Source organism: Columba livia, chromosome 2 (genome assembly GCF_036013475.1).
Source record: "Columba livia isolate bColLiv1 breed racing homer chromosome 2, bColLiv1.pat.W.v2, whole genome shotgun sequence".
NCBI lineage: Eukaryota > Metazoa > Chordata > Aves > Columbiformes > Columbidae > Columba > Columba livia.
This window is the reverse complement of record NC_088603.1, coordinates 28,139,587-28,163,088: the sequence shown is the minus strand read 5'-3', so window position 1 is coordinate 28,163,088 and position 23,502 is coordinate 28,139,587. Positions and strand designations below refer to the sequence as shown.

Sequence of the window (23,502 nt, the reverse complement as noted above, 5' to 3'; positions counted from 1 at the left end):
AATTCCTAGTAATTCCTTAAAAAAAACTTCAGAGATCTTCTGTTGCTGTTGGGCTGTACCTTTCAAACCGCCCCCCCCCCCCCCTTTATTTTTTTTCTCCTTTGAAGGAACTAAATTATTTTTTAATAATGGAGGAGGAAGTCTACTCCTATTGCTGCAGGGCAGCTGTTCAGAAAGGTATTATTTAACACAAAGAGCAATACTGCTTGCCACAGATTGTTTTCATGTCTCAAAGAAATTTGATTTGGATGTAACAAACTTTTGCTGCTGCAAAGACACGTTTGGATCTGGGTCCTTGCATTACCATAGTGTTGGTAGTAGGGAGGAAAATATGTCAAATACAAGGCAAAAAAATGGTGAACAGACAAGGAAAAAACCCACATTCTCTTGAGACATCTTCAGTTAGAATATCTTGTTGATTGAATAGCAGGAAGACTTTTGGCATATAAATTTGGAGTATCCTTAATTGGTGGACTTATTCTGATTATCTAACCCAGTAGCAGGGCTGCTCCAACAATAGTTATTTTTAGCAAACTACCCTCTTAAAAATAAAATAGAGGGGAAAAAATAGTTATATATACTTCTTCCTAGACAATTCAAGTAGATAATAACACTGTTCAGTGAACCACTCCCCTCCTAAATATCGCAAGTAAGTTTCACTCAGCAGACAACCCTCTAGGACTTGAATGAGAGGAGTGTTACCTGCGTGCTTGGGCAGTGGATGCTGGAAGATAAACTAGGCCTGTCCGGGCAGATTCTGTAGGTTTTGGCAATCCATTTCCAAAGTTCAAACCCCAGGTCTTAATATATATGTAGACTTCTCTACAAGGGGGTACAAAGTTTTATGAAAATAAAGTACGGAGAACTGAGTGCTTCTCTGCACTGCAGTTATAACTGTGGAAATGTTGGAGCATCTCAAAATTGCCCCTTGCCCCCTCTCCAAATGAACCTGTGTGAAAGCAGATCTTACATGCTGTCACACGATTACAATACCTGAAGCATTTGTACATACTTCCTGTTATTTAAACATGTTTGGGTGTAAGCAGTGCTTGAATACATCCTGGCCATTGAAACTGAGCACTCTTAGAGTTATAAAATTATATAACTTGATGTGCATTTGAATTTTGTTAATGGAAAATCTGCTGTTACACAGATATTAAAGAGATTACTACCTTGTTGGAAAAATTCATTTGAAGTGTCTGTGTTGCCTTAGACCACAGAACAGAGAGTTCTCCCACCATGAGAAGTCACTGAGCCCGTCTGAATCCAGCATAACAAGCTCACAAACCCACCTTGACCTACAAGCTTACCTCAGGGTTACCTTATTCTTGAGGACAGGTATATTAGTTCAAACAAAAATCCACTGTCTGTCCATCATCTGTCTTCGTTAGTGACCAGTGCTTGCAACCGGGGAGCCGCATAGAGCAAATAGACAGTGGTATTTTCTTGTAGTACTGTGACCTGTGGAGGCATCTGCTTAGGTTTTTTTCTATAAAATTGTCCAGTTGCTTTTTGAACCAATGTAAATTCTGGCCATCACAGCAAATCGCAGTGGTCCGAGAGGTGCCCTGCTGTCACAGATGTTGTGCAACGATTTGCTGTCCTTGTGGTGAGTTCAAACAACTAATTTGGTATAATGCCCTCTAGTTCCTGTGTTGGCCGAAGTCTGGTCTTTTACAGATTTTGTATGTGTGGTATGATGGACTTCCAACCATACTCCTTAGTAATCTCTTTTTTTTTCTCCTCTGAAACATCCTAATCTATCATTCTTTTCACATAAACTAATTTGCACCTTTGATCGGACATTTAATTATCTCCTGCTTTTTTGTCCCCATTGCTAAGCCTGAACTGATCTGAACTGCTAATCTGAACATTGCTAAGCCTGAACTGATATAACTTGGCTTTCGGTGGAAGAAAAATACAGAGCAGAAAAAAAAAATCATGTCATTGTATAATATTTATGGAGTCACATGCATAATGTGTGAGGAGGTTCTCATTTTTCCCCATCCCTAAGGAGACACAGGAGAGTTGGAAAAGGTACATTATAAAACAGCAGGAATAAACATAGGGCTGGGAAGAAGTGAGGCAGTAGGAAAAAAGAAAGAGAGAAAGGAGTACAATAAATGTGTATGTGCTTGCATAAAGGAGAGATGGAATATTCAATTTCTGTGATAGCCATCACTGAATATATCAGAAGATTGTACAACCAACCTTTGTTTTTTGGAGGGGGAAAAAAAGGAAGAATATTCAAGCCAGCCATAACCTTATACCCTCACGGAGGTCAGTGAATTGCTCACATCTGCTGACTGTCAGTGGTTATGAAGTAATCAGTTTTGACCATGGCTTACTCATTACTGCCAGGCTGGAGTTACAGGGCGTGTGAGCCAACAGGCTCAAGGCAGTAAAATTTTTACAGGCCGAATACTGAAAAACTTAAGAGGGAAATGTGGCATAAATGTGATACAAAGAACAAATTTCATAATAAAATCCACAAAGAAGTCATGGTGCATGTCCATGACCTGGCTGTTTGGTAAATATGATATTTGTATAATATCTTTTAGAAAACAATCCTCCATTGGGATTTAAAAATAGCAGTAGTTAACTCAGTATACCTAATAACATATTTTCTAACCCTATGTTTTTATATTGCTGTTAAAGAAAAAAAAATACAGCAATGCTCATTACACACTTCACTCTTTATCATGACATTCTCCTTGTTGCAGGACCACAGACATGGATTTCACATTAGGATGAAAAAGGCATCTGACCCAAAGTACTGAGAGGATAAGGACAGGGCTGGACATTAGGACAAAGTGACACAGGCAGGAGAAAAGAAAAGCATGAGGCTCTCTGGTCAAACAAGAGAACAGAGTATGGAAGCAGTAGTTCCTCTGGGATATGTTTGTGTCCTGAGCACAATGGCCACATCTCCAGTCACTAGAGATAACACTATGACAGTGTATATCTGGAGTTCTAGATTAAGGAGGTCATTTGTATATTTAATCACAATTTTATCTCTTTTGTATATTTAATTCTTTTTCCCTCCTAGACAGCAAATTGCTAACAGCAGCTCTGCAACTTTTGGAAGGTTTCTGCAACAGTTTTTGTGAGGACCATCTGTAAAGATGTAGCTGAGCTGCCAGCCAGTGACAGGAGTCTCTCAGTACAGTTTGGTGAGCGCAGATCACAGTCCACACCTCTGGCTTGAAAAAACTGAGTGGCAGAGTACCAAAAAGTGTAAGATGTAACTTGAGGACTAGAGGAAATTACTTAAGATGAGCTGTTTCTAAGTCAATCTGTCTCATTTAACAAAGAGAAGATCAAGAGTTGGCTTGACCATTGTATGTAAGTTGATGAGGCTCCTTAATCTACTCATCAGGAGTTTATCAAGAATCAGGGCTTGGAAGATTACGCTAGATTAATTCAAATTGTAAATAAGGCACATATTTAAATACTTGCAGTTATTATTAGCAATAAAAGTGTTTTGTTTTTTTTTTTCCTGGATGTCACTTAGGTTAGGAATTATCAAACCTAACTTCACACATCTGCTGTGTAGATGTCTGCACTTAAACTAAGCAACAACAGTTCCCTTTACAGTCCAGTGGAGAGAAATGGACTCTTTTAGGGTTATAAGAACCAAACTCTGGTCTCAGTTGTTTGTGTTGGCCTCATCTCCACCCACTAAAACAGATCACAGAGTAACAATGTAGATGTCAACACCTGAACTAGGCACACCTAGTGTGTCTCTCTGGAAGACAGGAGCAATATTTTGTGATGTTAATCTGCTGATTTGTTCTAGCCTTAAACTCTCTAGCCAAATACGTGTCAGCTGCCTAGGAACGCTTGTCTAGACAACCTGCAGAGCTTCCTGAAGCTGGATCAGGTATGAATGACCAAGAGGTCAGGAATCCTGCTGTGCACAGGGACAAATAACTGGCAAAAACTGAGCCAAAACAGTGACCACAATTTTGAAGATGACTATGAGAATAATAGTAGGTCTCCTCAAAAAGCAGCTGAAGTGGGCCGTGCTGTATTAGTACATGTGGCAAATCACAGAATCAGAGAAAATATCACAGAATCACAGAATGGTTTTATTTTAAAGAGTATAACAAATTTCAATACTTTTAAAAAGTAGTAGTAGTAGTAGTAGTTCAACTAAATCTGATGTCATCTGATATGTTTTTAAAATTGTGAAAACTTAATCCAACACAAATATACTAAGGTTTCCCTATTAACTGTTTACATTGTTTTCTAGGTGGATAAGGTTTTAAAAGTTGTAATTGCTAATAGATTTAAAGAACAGAACATTGTCATCTAACCTTACAACATTTTCAGGTTGTTCTTTTCCATTCTGGGAGATGATACTCTACAGATAAATATACATATACATATATATATATTTCAATGTATATACATAGAGTTTTGGCTCTAAGTAATGCAACTGTGCAAAGTTCCTTCAAGACAGCTTCTTAAAAAGCTGCTAATTTTTATTTTTGAAATTATAATTTATTTAGTGCCTCAGGGCAGCAGGGCATGTTAGAGGCAGAATTAAGAGCTCTCAGAGTATGATCAGTCTCCTGATGAAAAAGTAATTAAGCCCCCAGTTGTTCTATAGCATAATACATCATTACAGGCACAGATGGGAATAGAACATAAAAACCATTCTACTATTAATTTCATGGACTTGAGAAATTCTGTTGTATTATCGGTTGCATGCTACACACTATTTTAGAGTTGTGTGCTGTGTCAAAGCTATCATGTGTCAGTGTGAAGTGTCCACGTGAAATGTAGTTCTGTCATATAATCCTTTCCTTGCCTGGTACACAAATATTCTCCTGTCTATGGCATCTTTATTAGCTCTTCCTGAGGAGGAAAGAAAGAAAAAGGGAGATAGCAGTTTAAAATCCTACAGTCTTACCCATGAGAAATCACAAAAGAAGCCCCCCCACAAAACTTGGAATTTTATGTAGAAGAATTCAATTTTATCATCCTAGCAGTCAGGATAAGTTTATATTTTTATTATAAATCAGTATAAGCAGGAAAAAAACTTCAAACTCTCCAGATTCTCAGTTCAGGAGCGCAGCTGAAGGCTGAAGTTTGCTTCAATGTGTTATTTCCAGACAGCCGGTGGCAGCTCTAACACTTTTTAGCTGGTAGATGTTGCAGTAAAGAAGGTTGTAGCAGACCTGTGTGTGTGTGTGTGTGCACGTGTGTGTGGTGCAGTGGAGGTTTAGGAGAACTGTGCCACACAGATGAGAGGATGGTGCAGGCTGTTCAAGGTCACATTTACAAGACAGTGATCTTTAGTTGTTTTATTTTGCAAACAAAACAACTGGCTGCTCTAATGTCAATGTTCTGGTGGGATAGACTCCACTATCCCTGGGCCAGGAGTTGCTCACCCCTGTAGTTACCTGGTAGGGGCTTGTTTTCCCAGTGGAGTCCTAATTTAGACCCCTGCCTTTCAAACGCTTGGGCTTATGCTCAACTATTCCGTAACTCTAGGGCAGACCTGTAATGTATTCACCACTTTTTGGTGTCGAGGACAATGGGACCCAGTCTCATGGAAACCTTCAGGGGCTGCGGTAATACTAATGCTAAATAATAATGAGCAATACTGTTGAAATAAAAGGGAATAATCACATATTCAAACAAAAATATGAATTATCATCAGAGGCTATTATTCTTGTGTATGAATTAAAATTATTACAGCTGTTATTTTGTCTCCCATTCGGATTGCAGAGGTGAATGAAAAATCCTGGTTTTAATTAAATAATCTTATTTTTTGAGAAGGAAAACTAAGCATAAGGATGATTCTACCATGCAAATTCAAATAGGGTAGGATTGTGAAAACAGCTAAAATGTAGCCAGTGTAAATGACAAAGTTTGTATAAAAGCTGCCATGTTTGGGGGAATAACATTTCAGTTATAATGTGACTTTTTACTAGTGCTTTCCTCTAGACAGCTTCATCATAGTATAAGGAGAGCGGGACATGTTTTAAATACGGGGAGATTTGGTTGTTCTGACTAGAAACAAAAAAAACTGCGACTAAACAAAAAAAACATACTAGTGTGTTATGGCTTTATGATCATTCTGTTTGTAGAAAATTAACATTTAAGATGGAGTTGTTTAGCCAAGAAACATGATAATTCTTGGTCCCAGTAAATACAGTGAAATACCGCTACTGCTAGACAAATCCATATTAAGCTGCATTTCTCTACATTGTGTTATGGAACAGTATAGCATTGCTTCTGCAGTGGTTCTTTCATTGTTTTGTTCTTTCTTTTTTTTCCTCTTTTTTCCTTTGCTGTACCTCTAGCACTCTTGCTCTATTGCTTATGCTCAGTCCCAGGACTGTCATGAATGTGCTGCAGCCTCCAGTAAGGAAATCTGAATAGGCAAATTAGATGTTTCAATTAAAGCTAAAATCCCTGGGTAATTATGGCAGGCAATTTGCTAGTAGATATTTACAAATATTGGAATAGGTATTGATTTCATTAGATTATCTTGGTTATCACTGTGTTTCAGTTGCATATTTAGTTTGTTCCTCACCATGAATGTTTCAGCCACTAGAGAAATGGAAAACCTGTTGTTTTTTCCCCCCTTACACAGAAAGAGCTTCACTTTCAAAGCTGGCACATGGGTGGTTGTTTTGTGGCAGGAAGGCAGATGATACTTGTGTTGCTTTCAAGAGTGAAACAAGTAGACACACAATAGCAGTTAAGTCCTTTATATGAATGGCAGCATGACTGCAAATATGCTTAGTTGAGCTTAATAGGATGAGGTGCATGGGGATGCATGCGCAAGCCCAGATGATCATAATTGAGTCCAAAATTGCAAATTTAAGTAATGTATAATTGGAACTCATTATGTGCTTTAGGTTATCTAAATTCATATCTCTTTCAAGAACAGTTCATTTCTTGAACGAATCTGATGTGCATCTGTTCAGCTTCAGAACTAAGAGATATTATTTGAATCTTTTATTCTGTCCAAGTACTTTTCCTTTTTAGCTAGGCATTTCTCACTTTATGAATTTCATCTCCTAAAACTAATTTTTATCATTGTTTCTCATCATATCATAAATGAAGATGTTAGTAACCAGGGCTGAAGCAGATGATCAGAAGTATGCTACCTCTTCTTCAACCCTTGCTTTTATGTGTCATTCCTTCAAGTTGATGGAGTGGATATTAATGCATGCAATAAATATTATTCCAACTCAAGGGAACAGTTGAGTCAAAGCAGAGTCTGCAAAATGTAGAACATACTAAGGCACGCTGAAATCGGGTTTCATACTGTGCAAGGCTTTGGAAGTCCTTATGTGGCACATGGGATAGTTTCGTTACAGGCATTATTTTGTATAAAACGTAACTTTTTCTGTTCTCAGACTACCCAGCGTCCATATTGAATTTTTTTTTTTTTTTAAAAAAAAAAAGGAAAGAAAAGAAAAAAATCAGTAAGTGCTTATATATGCTCGTGTAATGGCTGTTCCTTGTCATAACACCACTCAAGCTATGAAGTTACTGTAATTTTGTGGGAGCTGAGAATCTAGTTCCTTATGCTTTCTGTGCTACATGCAGAAATGTTGTAAGATACACTATACACCAAATACTTTGTCCTCAAACTATAGCCCATTTCAGTTTGCATTTAATTTTCATGCAGTCTTTACAATAATCAGGTATGCCAGAAGGTGCTACACTTATTTAATGGAGAGATTTGTGCTGATTCCATCTACTGGTAGAGCTTACCCAGAGCCCCCAACATGAAGGTTTCCTATATTCCAGGCTTTTTTCTCTCTTGATTTACTTACCTCCCTCCTTCCAGCCCATACACACGCTGTGCATGCTTTTCAGATCGAGTAAGTGAGAGGTTGGGTGACAAATTAGACTGAAAGCATCTGTTTCTGCTTTTATGCTGGAAATGCTGAGACAAAAATATACTGTATGTAAAATGAGTTAATGCATTTATCTGACATAGGTTCATTTTGGAGATGATGCTTCACTAGCTGAATTGTCCCTGAAACTGGGCTACTACTGAGAATAAATTTTGCATGTTACGATAGACTAAAAGAAAGAAATAACACGGTAGTACTGTAGAGGACATAAAGATTCCTTGAAAGTACACGACAAATCCGTACCTTAGTAACTGAACACACCAAACAGGGGTTTTTTAACTGGGTCTGAACTTTTTTTTAATGTTAGCTCTCCTGAAGAGTGAGACTTCTCTTTTTGAATATAGGTTTAGGAACCTGTGTTAGCAAATATTTGCCCTTGCAATCAAGCATATGAGAGTCTAACTTTCAAGTCCCCAGGGTTTACAATTTAACTATTTATTTACTTATTTATTTTAGTATTTTAAAATTATTTCAGTTTTATGTGGCGTCTTATACCTTAACAAGTGATTAATTTAATAAGATATTGCTTTACAAATTTGTTTTCCTTATGTTCTGTCTTTAAAACACTCTCTTCTTTATATGTTGTACTTAGATATTTGCATTGAGGAATTAAAAGGAGTTTGCTCCAGGTTGCTGCTTAGAAAAAGAAAATGATGGAAAATGATGGAGAGTAATAATGTTGAGGTTTTTTATGTCAGTAGTACCATAAGATTTTCTTGTACAGCATAAACCTCATGGCTAGCACCTACTGCTTCAGATGCTTAGGAGCTCTTTCATTGTAAAATGTCCAAGTTGTGCTTGGATCGGTGCAGTTCTTTTACAGTCAGTAAAATCCTGACACATTCCAGATGGGGATTTTGAAGAAATTTTATGTGTTCAGCTTTAATTAAGTTAAATACATGAATAAAAATTTGCAGGACTGAGACCACAATGAGGTCCTGTTTCTCATGTCTTAGAGAGTAATTGCAGAGAAAGGAGAAGATTAGTATGTATTACATCAGCTTTCCCTTGAGTAGAAAACCAAAGTTCATTCTGATAACTTGTGTAGTATTAAGCAGATTATGCTTTGTAAGCACTAAGGTTTTATACCTAATTCCTGAAGCCACAAGTAATCTTAAAAGATGTCTAACAATAATTTGAATTGAAAATGTATTTATTGACACACACAAAATGCAAAAGGTCATGCTGATGTAGTCTGCGGTGTTCTTTCTCAGATGTCCTGCACTGCTGCTGCAAAATGGAGAGTACAGCTGCTCAATAAACATTCAGTATATCAAAAAAACCTAAAAGCATCCTTAATTTAATAGTTCTCATAGTATTGTATCTTCCCTGGTTGGCAAGAGAAATGTGCAGCATTTGATAACACAGCATTAAGCATTTTGAATCATCTGTATGATTGTGTCAAACATGTGGGTTTTTATTCCACATTGTGTTGTTGATCACCTCTTTTTCCTCATGAATCCTTTAGCTTTTATAAGAGATGCTAGTTACATGTTCAGTTAAAATAAATGCTGACATTGTTTCTTACTGAATATCCCCAGAGACTGTATGCAGGAAGATTACAACTCAAACTTTACAGATTTTTGGGTTTCTGGACTTTTTCTTTCAAGGAGTTGGAAGCATGAGGTAGACCCAAATCCCAGTCTCTTCTGTTAAGTCCTTGCGCAGACTTGCAGTTGTAGAAATTAATAATTACATTTAGTAGTACTTTTTTCTTGTGGCTGACCATCTCTGACAGAGTATTTATATTACCCAGAACTAACATTCTTTTCTCACTTGGACTATCAGTCTACAAAGCCACAGCTGTTTTTCTTGTGCTTTCACCAGTACTATGATATACTGAATAGGAAAGGGATTCTGATCTCAGATGAACGGTTGTAAAATATAGCTTTATATTTAACACATTTCTACTGACATCAGTTGAATTTCTCTGGATTTTCGTGGTTGTAACTGAGATCAGAATTTAGTCTCAAGTCTCACTAGGTTTTCCTAAGTCCTACAACATCTCTTGCTTAAATAGCTTTCTGTTGTAGCAATTCTTGCTGTTGAAGAGTGTAGGTAATCTCATGTTTAGATTTCAGTTACAAGTTCCTTTTTGCACAGACCCATGATTTTCTTCACAAGTCTCCTTTTTAGACTGAAGTTGTAAATCTGTGCTCTCAGTCACTCACAGTTAAAGCAAATAAAGGATTTGAGGAGCTAACGCAGGACAAAGGTGTGTTATGCAGCACGGGATAAAGCTTCCCCACTGCTTCTGCCACTGCTTCCATCCTCTTCTGTTGATGCTAAATTTTGGAGGCCTATAGGCTCTTTACCCACCCGCTGTTTGGTCTGGACACTTGAGCGTGGGATGGGACTCCTGGCATGGATGGCGTGATGCCTCGCTCAGGCTTCTGCCAGGCACAAGCTAAAACAAGTAAGAGTCCCTCGAGGATCCCGAACCAAGAGGCAACCTCAGCTCATGCCAGTGAACTTCCGACTGCATAGGCTTTTCAAAAATTACCGTACTTGGCAGTAGCTGATCCTTGCTTTTTATATCATGGCTTAGCGTTTGTCTTGTTTGCCAAAGGAATGGAAGCCATGGCAGAAATTTCCTCCTTTCTCAGGGAGTTCATATTTGTCTCCACCTCAAGAAAATAACTCCTAACTACTCAAGAACTCTTCCAGCTCTGGACACCCCTCTTTGATCTGAAACTCTTCAGTATGCAACAACAATGCAAGTTATCAGTAAGATGTTGTAGTCTTGTGGTTAGAGCACTGGATCAGGTTAGTAGTTTGAGATCTACCTGCTATTACCAGAACTAAGGATTTGTTCATGTATTGCTTGGTGTAATGTGTGGAGTTATCCTGGAAGAGTTCCCCTTTAAATGAAAACACTAACCACAATGCTGTTTCTTTATTTTAAAAGAAAAAAAAAGTCATTTTTTCTACAGATCATTTTCTCTACAATTAAAATCTCAACTGTGAGACATTGCATTTATCAGGAATTTTGAATTATGGTAGTTTCTTCATTAGAAACATATAAAGCCTATGATATGTGCAACTCTATTATATTACTTATGCAGAGCTGATCTGATCTGTGAAAAAAAAAGTTGCCACACACCCAGCAACCCAAGAGTCTCACAATTTGTGCAAATAAGTCATCTGGTAAATTTGTGATGCAGAATTTTTGCTGGTTTTCTGCCTAGTTGGAAGTCTCATATTCCGAGTTTTGGAAAATCAGATAGAAATATGGTAACGCTAATGTTTTGATTTGCATTATGAGGTATGTATCTGTCCTTAGCACACAAGGAGCACAGGCACTTGCTGCAGGGTTCTGGATTTACTTCTGAAAATCAGAAACATACAAGTTTGTCAGATCTTGTTTGATTGAGTCTACGTGTTCTGAACAAAATCAATTTACTCTCTGAGTTAGGCAAGTAAAGGAAAGGAAGTTTATTTAATTTGCATTCAGTGAGGTTTTTCCACTACAAAGGTTTTTTTTTTGATAAATATTTTATTTATAACTGTGAAAGAGTTATAGGAAAATAATCATGTTTTGTGGTTTGATTGTTTCCCATTTTCTCGGAGAAAACTAAATTTTATATACAAATTTTGTAATAAACAAATTTGTTTTTTAATACAGTATTAGGGTAGCGTACAAAGCTGTCATAAAGGTAGGAGATCCTGGGTAGAAAATGCCTAATTAGTTCCAAATTGGTTGGTCAGTCTTTGGACTGGTATTTGTATAAAAAAGGATATAAAGCTACTGGAAAGTGTCCAGAAGAGAGCCATGAAGTTGGTGAAGGGTTTGGATGGGAGCAGCTAAAGTCACTGTGTTTGTCCAGCCTGGAGGAGACTGAGGGGAGACCTCATCATGATCTACAGCTTCCTCACAAGGGGAGGAGGAGGGGCAGGCAACCAACAATAGAACCTGAGAGAATGGCAGGAAGATGTGCCAGAGGAGATTTAGGTTGAATATTGGGAAAAGGGTCTTCACCCAGAGGGTGGTGGAGCACTGGAACAGGCTCCCCAGGGAGGTGTCATGGCCTCAAGCCTGACAGTGTTCAAGAAGAGACTGGACAATGCCCGCAGACACATGGTGTGGACTGTGGGGATGTCATATGCAGGGACAGGAGTTGGACTTGATGATCTTTGTGGATTCCTTCCAACTCAGGACATTCTAGGATTCTCTGAGAATGTTTTCCAATTATTATCTTCTCTTTAGTACTGATATCCATCTTATAAACAAGAGTTAGAAAACAAAATTTCTTCACTGAATATTTTAGAAAAAGAGTAACATAGAAGGTAGTAGGAATCATATTTTAGCATATATCAGCCTGCCATATTTTAATTTCAATGGGTTTGATGCTATAATGAAGTTTTGTATAAAATGTAATTGAATCTGTTTGGTTGCCAGATTTCCCTAAAAAAAAGTATTAGTTTGCTCTTTCGTGAAGCCGGGGTAGAAAAATGGAGGAAAAACAATCTCTACATGAACCATTATCCCTTTGTTTGAAGGTTCAAGCTCAAGTGCGACATGCAAAACTCAACTTTGACAAACTGAAGACTGATGTCTGCCAAAAAGTGGACCTTTTGGGAGCAAGCAGATGCAACCTCCTTTCCAATGTGTTAACAACATATCAGGTATCTAAAGAAAAAGTTGACCTCCACAAAAAAGATTTCCTGTTAATGTATGTTTTTTTTTTCCACAAGGCTACCATCGTGGTATTAAATTGTCAGAATATATAACTAGTTTGGAGGGGAGATGTGAAATTTACACTGAAAGCAGATTGGTGTTAAAGCTAACGTTGCATTGAAATTTTATTCTGCCTTACAGACAACACTTCTTCATTTTTGGGAAAAAACTTCGCACACGATGGCAGCCATCCATGAAAGTTTCAAAGGTTATCAGCCATATGAATTCACTATGTTAAAGGTAAAGAACACACAGATATGATCATTTGCCCAGTGATAAAAAATAAAAGACCATGCAAGGATGTAGAAGCATGCATTCATATTTTGTCTGTATATTTTCTGACAGTTTTATCCCTGTGCTGTCTTTTCATTTAAATACTGGTTTTCTGTTAAATGCACTTCAGGCTTGTAGGATCAAACACCGCATGTAGAGTGCAGTGGCTAAGGGACCTTTTTCAAACAAAGACATTATTCAGGGCTGCGCTTAAGTATGTGTTTAAGTGCTGACTGGGATTGTGTTTGTTCCTGAAGAATCATGAAATCCAGCAGAATTAGGGATTTATGTTGCCCTCCAAAATCCCATAAGTGAATTAATACTACTTTGCTGTTGCATCTGTTTTTAAAAACTCACATTCTTCAAGAAGAGCTTATAGGACTGGATATGAGTACATGGATGCTCAGGGCTCCCACACCTCTTTTGAAGTACTTGAGACTTAAGACCCCTTAACTACTGTGGGAAGCACTATTTTGCTTGACTAGTGGTATTTGCTTATCCTTTGTCATCTTTGAATATGGAGTATGTGTAATATCTGACTGAACTCTAAGTTCAAAGTTTAGCCAGGTACATAAAAATAAGCACTCAGCATTGTGTATTTTCCTGGTCCTGCCTTCCACTGCATAAGAAGTTGCTTTGCCCATTGCAATTGGAGGTTCAGGAGAGGAATGAGAAACAGTGAAAAAATAATTAACTTTGCAGTTATGCCCACAGATATTTTGTCCTGTAGTTATTTTCTACAATGTAATAACTATGTGATCCTGTTTGCATGGGAGAAAAATGACATTTGTCTGGAGGAGGTCTGGTGGAAGGGTTACCAGCAGGAGGGAAGGGAGGAACCAACAGCTTGTGGCAAAGCCACTGTTTTCTTGGGGAGACAACCCAGTTTGAGAACAGTTACAAGCCATAGCCTGAATCCATGAAACACTTGTGCCTGTGACATGTAGAAGTGGAAGCTGGGCTGCACTGTGCTGTATAGCCTGTGGCTACCCCAGAGCTCCTGGAAAAGCAGCACCTGAAGGCATAAAGTTTAACTCAGCCCAGACTACCAAACTTGTCCATAAATGACTATGCTATATATATTTAAAGTTGTTTTCTAGAATGTGGATTGGGACGGAGGAGTTTCTGAACTTGGAAGTACACTATGAACTTGTGTAGACTGTTACTCCTGCAGCTTGAAACATCACAATAGAACAAACAAGCAAATGTCAAGCTCAGTCTCTCCGGACCAGGGGACAAAAAGAAAGCTCATAAACTGTTTCATTTCACCCAGTTTCTGCAGAATCCTGTCTTGCCAAAGTTCTCATTTGCTATGACGTTAACATTACTCTAAGCCTTTTTATTGCACAGCTCACGTCATGGAAGATGGGATTTAGCCAGAGTTTATGGCCAGATTTGATTTCAGCAAGAGGCAAATGGGCATAGTTATCTTGACATTGCTAGTAACTGCCTACAGACTCACGCATTAGAATCAGAAAAGAAAATCCCTTATATTTCCCCAGCATTGCCTCCTGTTGCAGCACTGTCTAGTTCGCAGCTCAGGGTTAACACGGCCAGCGTCCTGCTCAGGAGCCTGGCTACCATTCTGGTGGGCTGTTTTCCTCATAATTTCCCATAACTTTTCTCTCTGCTTTGATACAAACCAATTTCAGTTTAATTTGTGTAGGTAGGCAATGTTGTTGTTGGGTATTTATTTTTCATTCTCTTTTATATCTAAAAATGTGATTATTTGAACAAGATGTGATGTTTAAAAATGCATAGTAACATTTGGACACCTTGGAGAGAAATTTGTACAGAAAATGCACCTGTTCTGGAGGGTGAACTAACTTTGGAGGTACTTCTGGAGGATGACAGAGATTTGGGGATGCTTGTCTTTTGCACTTCAACCTTTCAGTATGATCTATATTTGAAGTTAGGTTGGGAATCTATGATGGAGAAATACAATCTGTATTGAGTCCACATGTGTAAAAAGCTCTCCCTTGAAGCATAAAGTAACTGTAAAAATGGTTGTGAATATTGTAGTGCATTTAGGATGCAGCATAACTTTGTTATGAGAATCTCAACCATTTCTGTTGCTGGCCTCCCATGCTGAAAAGATGTGACTTCCTGTTCTTGCAGTGATATGTGTGCTGAGAAATGATGCTAACCAGGAGGCAGTTTTATACTACAGAATTTCATGGAAGTCTGTGCTTTCAGAAAACAGCTGCTTGGGGATAGGACTATATTGCTGCCTTTTACTTTTGGTCTTGATAGAGTGTGGGATTATTTTCTATACGGAAGCTCAAGCTCCTCCATGATCTCTCTTCCCCAAAATCAGTAGTTTCTGTTTGTTTACATTAAATGATTGCTAAAGAGATTAAAGCACAATCTAGTGATTGCATCAGGTGAGATTCTGTTGCCTAAGAGAAGAGGTGTCTGCTGCCACGTACATCACCTCACCTCTGTCATTTCTGAAGGGTGTGGGACTCCCCTGAGCCCCTGTCTCCTCTGCTAGACCGGGATGTGGAATAACAATAGGTGTTCACAGTTAGGGAACTGATCCCTACCAGTCTTATCATGCGCTCGTGCCAGAGTAACTATATATTAGGAAGGAGCTACAAACTAATTCTACATTGAAATTACAGGGTATTATTTTTTATGAAGTATAATAAATGGTTATACCTGCTGTGGGGTAAGTGTAGTTTCTGATGGAGAAATTTCTGGTGTAAAATGTACCCAGTGAGGATGTCATGCCTGCTGTTGACTTTATGCATTAAAAATATACCATCAGAATATATAATTGCTTAAAACGTACATAACGTATTTCAGTGTTGCTCATTTCTACATTTAATCCACCATTACCTCTTTTAGAATATTTTTTTCTGTCTTGTATCTTAAAAGGGATCTTTTCTCAAAGAAAATTTTGAATTTGATGCTTGCAAATAATTTTTGTCTCTTATGATTCCAGTTCTGATGCTAGCAGCTTAATTTTGCTCATACAAGTGATCCTTTGGAATTAAGCTAAGCATATATGTGTGTAGGATTAGCATTTTATTTTAAAACAAGATTTTAAAATACTGTTAGTATTGGACTTAGATGTAGATTGTTTTACTGAAAAATTAGAAGGTGCTATGTACTGGAAAATTACTATTTGTATTTTGTAGTATGAATATATTAATATAACAGGTTTACCTCAGGAAAGAGACTCTTAAACACCTCTTGGGATTGTTTCTGGAAGGAAAACATTGTCTTTAGAGATGTTTGCCAAACTCCCTTAATGAAAAGCAGCCCATTTGTTTTCTTTGCTTCAGGGTATATGCTGAGAGTAGTACAATTGTGCTATTTCAGCTGTATTTCCTAACTGTGAGTTTTATGCTTGATGAAAGATGATTATTAATGTGCTAACAACTCTATGTACCATGATGTAAAAGTATTTGTTACTGTATCCTTTGCTGTAATATTAAAGATGATGGGCTGCTGTTTTGGTAAAGCCTTTAAGATTTCATTGTCTTGAAACTACCATATATCAAATGAATTAAAATTTATTACAGGGACTACTTTTCATGAATTATACCTCTTTCAAATTTCTGTCACCATTTATTTGCCTTAGTTAATGAATATTTTGTTGCATTTTTTACATTTAATGCTGTCCTGAAGCCTTCATATGAGCTTAGAAATAATAATAGCCCTCATGGGAGAGTCAAAAGGCATAAATCTCAGTGCATCTCTTTATTTCTTTGCAAAGTGAAATGTTGCTGCCTGTTCTGCTTACGTGGTTTGAGAACTCTGTCCAAACACTTTTGCCTTCTGCTGACCTCTGTTGTAGTCTGTTATCCTTTCTTGCTCCTGTTTGTTGCAGCATGACTTCACTCATAGGCAAGATTGTGTATACATTTCTGTCTACAGGGGGTTTTGGGGACTTTGTTGGTTTGATTTTTTTTTTTTTTTAATGAATCTCCATGAGCAAATAATGAGACTACCTGCTTTTCCTCTTCACTTTCAGCTCTCCCCCCAAAATGAAACTTACTTGCCCATATGTGTCATGATGTGCTGGGATGTACCGCTGGCTGCTGGAGCTGCCCTTGGCTCTGTTGCTTCTATCCGTTCTCAGTCGAAAGGAAGCGTATAAGTTGTTCAAGGCACCTGAGGGGAACTTTGGGCGAGCAGAGCGCATTGTCAACGCTCCGGTGATTTAACTGCAGAGGACAGGTTTTGTATGCAGTCCAGATGACCTTGGCTTGACTTGAAAGCAGCCCAGGTGTGGGTGAAGGAATTTTGTGAGTGAGTAGCAGTCAGCCTAGGAACGGTGCCTGAGCTTGAGCCAGGATTAGCTCCGTGGTGGAGGAACCCCTTGTCAGCCCTGGGGTATTTAGTCTGAGTACTGGGAGCAATCAAAATATCACGGGGTGACTTTTGGTTGTAGAGACAGACGAGATAGGGCGAGTGAATGATGGCAAACTTGCTCTACTAGTGTGCATGGTCTTACCCTGATTTATTTACTGAAAGAGAAATAATGAAGCTAGGAAGAAAGCTTTCTAAACGTGAGAGGATCCTGCCTGCAGTCACATGCTGGTGTAGCTCGCAACAAAGTCCTTGCGAGTCCACACAATCTACCAGAAAAGTGCTGTGAAGTTACACATTTGTCTGCTCTGAGTGAGCAAGGTCAGGGACGCTTCATACACTCAGCTGGAGTGTGCTTGCTTTTGTCTGATCTCAATCTGTGTCTTTGTAACCTGGTTTAATCACTTCACTTTCTAGATGATGGGACTTCTTCCGGGCTTGTGATGTAACCTGGAACAATTAACAGAATATCAGAGTTTCATTTCTACACATGCTGACAATAATGATAACGTTACCATGGGTTCTTGTTTAGAAAACAGTTTACAATGGCTTTTTAACCTTCAGTTTTACTTCATACCTGTTCCATAAATATTTTTTAAATCTTTTTAGACAGATAGTTCATAATGCACATTGGAATGTGCAGGAGAGAGAGACAGGAGACAAGAACATATTTTAATTCTTTGTTATCTGAATTGGAGGGATATTGTCTAAATAAAATTGCTAAATTGAATTATTGCATTAAAATATAGCTGGTGAATTTTAATAATTTTTATCATCATGTCCATTGAAACTGAGACTGTATTTCGAGCAATACTTATTTTTCTAATACTGGATATAGTAACTGCCATTATTATTATGCTTTCTCCTCCCAAGGGACTTGTGAACTCCATTTCTATATGCTGTTTTCATTGTTTGGTCGCAGTCTTTTAAATATGGATTTTCTGAAAAATTCATGGAGGAAGCATCATGAAATGTAGTTCCTTAAAGAAGGATGCTGATTTCTTTGTATTTTTCTTGGTGAAGATGCAGAAGATTTTACTTCTGATAATTTTCTTTAACCTGTGTGATTAGGCAGTACTTAAAGTAGTTCTATTTATTGTCCAAAACGGCTGCATCCTCCTTGGGGCAGGCTCTCTGCTGCTTTACTTAGTGGTAGGCAGGACACCCCAACTATGGCACCATCGCTCCCTGATTACGGTGGGCTGTGTGCCCTGCTGTGAAGGTGACCAAGATGGTTCAAGTACCAGAGCAGTGCAGTCCCTGTAAGGCAAAGCTCTGCTGTCTTTTTCTGCACTGCACTTTTCTGCAAGTATATTGCATATTCTTATGTTTTTGAACTCTAACCCAGGTCTTCTTGGAGTCAATAGAATAATTCCCATTAATTTTAATCATACAAGGAGTGCAATCAAATCAATGCCTGGTACAAATGCAGTTAAAGAGTAACGTTAATTCAGAGGTGATCTAGCTGAGATGGCTAGTGTCCATTACTCAGAATCCAAGAGCTATACTTACAAATGGTTCTAGGTAGTGCTGTTGCAGTTTCAGAAAAAGTGGCAACCACAGAATAAGATAAACTTCTGTAATTCCTCTGTTTATTATTGAGGCTTTTGTGATCCCTCATCTTTTGACACATAATGTCTGCAGTGCTCTAGGTGCTTATGAAAAATTAATCTGTTGTATTCAATAGAAGAATTAATTTAGTGAGAGGGAAAATAATGCAACCGTTAGTCGGGTTTCTAAAACCCTAATGCGGGGGTGTTCAACTCTTTTTCACCAGGGACCACATCAGCCTCGTGGTTGCCTTCGAAGGGCCAAATGTAATTTTAGCTACATTTATACAGTCCTAAAATTATATTTGGCCCTTTGAAGGCCTATGTGGCCCCTGGTGAAAATGAGTTGGACATCCCTGCACTAAAGTGTGCATTTGCTCATTCAGACAAGTACTGAGGCAAGCACAAACTGGAATGACCCTTCTGGGGACTCATCTGTCCTGGATAACAGGGCAGTGCAAACAAGGCCTGTGACACACCTGGGAATGCTTTTCATGTAACAGATGGAGGGGACTCTTAACTTTTATTCAATAGATGAGGTGGACTTAGCTGGCATGTTTTTTTCTTTGTTTTACTTTCTGATGAAACATACTACCATTTTGTTAAAACTTATGTTTTGTGCAAAAAGTGGCTTATTCATTTTAACATCAGCTTTCTAGGGGATGAGGGAAAAGGTGGATGAGATGCACCACTATGAATATCAGTGGGACATAAATAAACTTATTTAGAAGTGGTCAGGACTAGTCACATGGAACATGGCTTTACTTTTCAGAAACTGGGTTGGACTTTGGGAATAGGAACATGATTTCACCTAACTAGCAAAGCCATTTGATAGAGCCAAATATTCACATTGCTAACACCAGTGATTATTTAATTGCTATCTTCAGTTATTTAACTTTTCGTACAGAAACCGTAATTGATACATAACAGGGACAACCCGTAGCGTATTTTTCATTTCTGTAATCTCAAAGAGTCATTATATAATGCTTTATGTGTTGTCTTGTTCACACGTCCAAATTTTGGTTATAAAAATGCTGACCATGAAACTGTACATTGTTCTTTTACAGCATGGTCATTCAAATTGTAAAGGGAGAGTTGGGTTTTGTAAGCCTCATTTTCAAATTCAGGATACAAGTAGTACCTTCCCACTACATGGCAGTTGCCAAGGTTGTATGAATACTTGTCTCATGAAAATAAAAAAATAGAATGAAGAAGTAAAGAAGTAGTATATGAGGAACAGATGTAAAGAATAAATTTTCTCTTTTTTTTTTTTTTTTTTTTTTAGGGGGAAAAAAAAAAAGCAAACCCCCAAAATAGCAAGAAACATACTTTTAGTGCCTGCTTTGCACATGGTATAGATGGTTTTACTTAGAAATACTGGAAACAGAATATGAGTAGCCAAGAGTCACCATCTTGTAAAGTGTGTTTTTGTGACTTAATTTGAATGAGTAACTTCTAACATCTTTTATTGTGCTCATTTGAGTCAAGTATAGTTTTCATATGGTTCAGAAACATTCTTGCTTGATTTATGTTGGTTCTATAGTCTGGTTTGGCTTTAAATGACACAATTTTTTCTTCTCTGAACCTATTTTGGTTTCTTCTCTTTGTTTGTATTATCGTTATGATCTAGAGCTTACAAGATCCTGTGAATAAGCTAACAGAAAAAGCAGGAAAGGAGGACATGCAGATTGAGAGCACCAAAACAATACAAGATCAAGAGAGTCAGTAAGTCACATGGCTTATGTATTAAAATAAGAAGTATTTTGGGCTATAATCTGCTTTCTGGTTGCTAAAGTCACCAAACATTTATAAATGGAAATATAGACACAGCTATTCTGATCACACTAGCTAATATTAAGCTTAATACAAGAATTCCTGAAATTCTGTAATGTGTACATGAAAACTAATAAACTTTATGGTGAAATTAAGGGCTTTAATAAGACCCATTAAACCTTTATATGTTTTTCATCTTTCCTAGCCTTCTCTTTATTTTTCAGCTTTTGGTTCATTTTTTCTTTAGTAAAAGAAATGGTAAGCAACTACACATGGGAGAAGATGTACGAGCATTGTATTTCTCCCTTCAGCAGCATCTCCTTTCACCTGGGAATAGGATATGGATTCCTGATTGCTTTGAGCAGCGATTAGTTTTTGTAATGTATCCAGCATTGGTTAGTAATCCAATGAAGCAGGAGGTACTTAGCAAAAAGTACATCAAAGTGAGCTGATGCTATCAAGGTTTGAGTTACCTGTAGCTCTGAGGTGAGAGAGACTTATGAATGGGCTGCTATGGGGAGAGACGAAGAGGAGAATGAGATGTGATCCCCCCGCAACGGGACCATCAGGATTCAGTTGCGAGGAGATGCAATGTTGATATAATCCTGCTGCCACCTGTTGTTTTGGCTACCCCTGGTTAAATGAAGCACCCAGCAAAGGATCAGTTGTCAAAAAGCAGAGAACAGCTTGACTGATAATCAGTGAATTTTGCTCAGCTATTTATAATAATGGGTTTTCAGAGAGTTCAGTTCTCCAGTCCTTTTACTTGTTTAGATTCAGAACTACTAACCAAGATCAGTTTATAAATTGGTCAGGTTTGGTGTTGTTCAGATTAGAAAAGATGCGGCCAAGTGCCATTTACCAGGTGGTTCTTTCCATAGCAGTTCCTTGAATCTGCTGCTTCCCATGTGACAATAATAAAGAATTTCATAAACAATTGTTTTCCTCAATATTGAATATAGAATTCTAGAATGAATGCATGATTCATGCAAGATGTGTGCATTGGCACACACCAGCAAATGCATCAGATGCCATATCATGGTTGTACTTGTTTTTATTTAGGGATCATCTTTTCCCTTGATGTCATAAAACTGAGGGGTAAAAATATGTCACCGTTTTGCTGTCTAAAACAAACCATAAACAAACATCTAAGATTCTAGAAGAAAACACAAAACAAAGCCTTTAAAAACCTCATGAACTTTCCATTCACAATAAACATTCATTATACTTGAGTTTGGCCTACATCTAATTTTCCTCTGCTCCCCATAAGATATCCCCAAGAGCAGGGGAGGTGGCTCCTCCTGTCCTGTCACTAGAGGAGAGGAGAGATGTGCCTACACAGTCCTTTGCACCACCACATCAGCCTTGTCTGCTTCATTCCCTACTGTTTGAATGACTACACACAAAGTGATAGCACTTAGTGTATATTCTTCATTGAAGAGTTTGCCTTTGTATAAGAATTGCATGTAAATCACAGCTTTTTCATCAACACTGCTGATTTGCTGGGGTTTTTTTGTTTGTTTGTTTTAATCTGCTGACGTGGGCCAAAGCTCACCTGACTGTTGATTTTTAATTCATTGCTGTTAGAAAGAGAAATGCAAAGTGGTTTGGTGGTTTTGTTTGTTTGGTTTGGGTTTTTTCTGAACATGTGTACCTCCTTCAGGATAGTTATGAAAAAGCAAATCTGGAAAAGCGAAATACACTATACTTTTCATTAGATTAAAAAGAAGAGTAGTGGGTTTTGATAGCTGATGTTCAATCTAATTTTGGTGTTCAACAGACTTCTGCCAGTGAAACTATGAAAGTTAACAACAAACCAGCATATATAGCAAACACAAGAGTCCATATGAATTACTGTTTATTTGTTATTGATAGGATTCTGTAATGATGTGACCAAAAACATAAAAATGAATTCTTATTCTACAGCCTTGGAATTATTTTCTCAATTTTTTCTTATTCTTTCAAATTAAGGTTGATTTCATTAGATGAGGACAGCCATTCCAAGGAATCAAACTATTCAGGTATTTTATTTCATGTTATCGTAACTTCATAAGTGCTGTAATGCATGGGGGTTTTTGTTTTTGTTTATTTCATATATGTTCACCTCCACCCAGCAAATCCCTACAAATGCATAAAATTTAAGGCCAGGAAGATCTGTTAAACCTCATCTCTTATATATTGTATCCCACTGTATTTCCTTCAGTTACTCTCAGGTCAAATAGCTTGTCTTCCAGAGCGCAATTCTGACATTGGGCATGTCCTCAAGGAAAGGATCAACAGATTAGTAGGTGTCGAGACAAGGAAAGTATGGCACTCAGCTGGCTAGTTCATTCCAGTGGTTAAATGTGTACTCTGTTGAAAACCTGATGAATTTAGTGGAACTTCTGCCTAAAAGCTACCCAAAGTCAAGCTCCAAGTGGAGGTTCACAGTGCAAGGGTGGGAAGCAATGGACACAAGTGACAGGAAGGGAAATTCTGATTACATACTAGGAAAGAAAGTGTTCATGGTGAGGGTAGCAAAGTGCTAAAAAAAGTGCCCAGAGGGGCTGTGGAATCTTCATCCTCAGAGATCTTCAAGACTTGACAGGACACATCCCTGGGAAACCTGATCTGACTTCATAGCTCACTCTCCTCTGACAAGGGGCTTGGCCAAGATAACCCCCAGAGGTCCTTCCAGCCTAAATAATGCCTTGGCTTATAAATATACCCTTTTCTGCTGAATCAATGGAGAATCCCTTTAATAGCTAGTCTTTTATCCTCCATGAAGGTACATTAAAATCAAGATACCTCTCACATCTTCATTTCAATAGACTAACCATATTTATGTCTTGAAGACATCTTCTCTAGTCCTGTGGTTTTTATGTTTTTGTTTCCATTCTGCTTTCCAACACCTCTTTTAAAATGTGAATATATGACTGTACAAGATGTTTCTGATATTGGTCTCACCTGTCATGTTTCTAGAAGGTAAAAATCACATTCCTGTTTCTATATCCAAGAAGGATGTCTCATTTTGCTGCAA

The 23,502-nt window shown here is 37.9% G+C and overlaps 1 protein-coding gene across 7 annotated transcripts in view; it reads left to right on the top strand.

Moving 5' to 3' along the window:
• The window catches only part of ICA1 (islet cell autoantigen 1), a 76,322-nt gene that overhangs the window by 35,787 nt on the left and 17,033 nt on the right, over positions 1-23,502 (top strand). For all 7 annotated transcript variants that reach the window (XM_065051158.1, XM_065051159.1, XM_065051154.1 and 4 more), the window contains 4 exons: positions 12,390-12,515; positions 12,709-12,807; positions 20,341-20,435; positions 22,455-22,504. In XM_065051158.1, the coding sequence (XP_064907230.1) occupies positions 12,390-12,515; positions 12,709-12,807; positions 20,341-20,435; positions 22,455-22,504 (370 nt within the window). The remainder of the gene's footprint in view (positions 1-12,389; positions 12,516-12,708; positions 12,808-20,340; positions 20,436-22,454; positions 22,505-23,502) is intronic.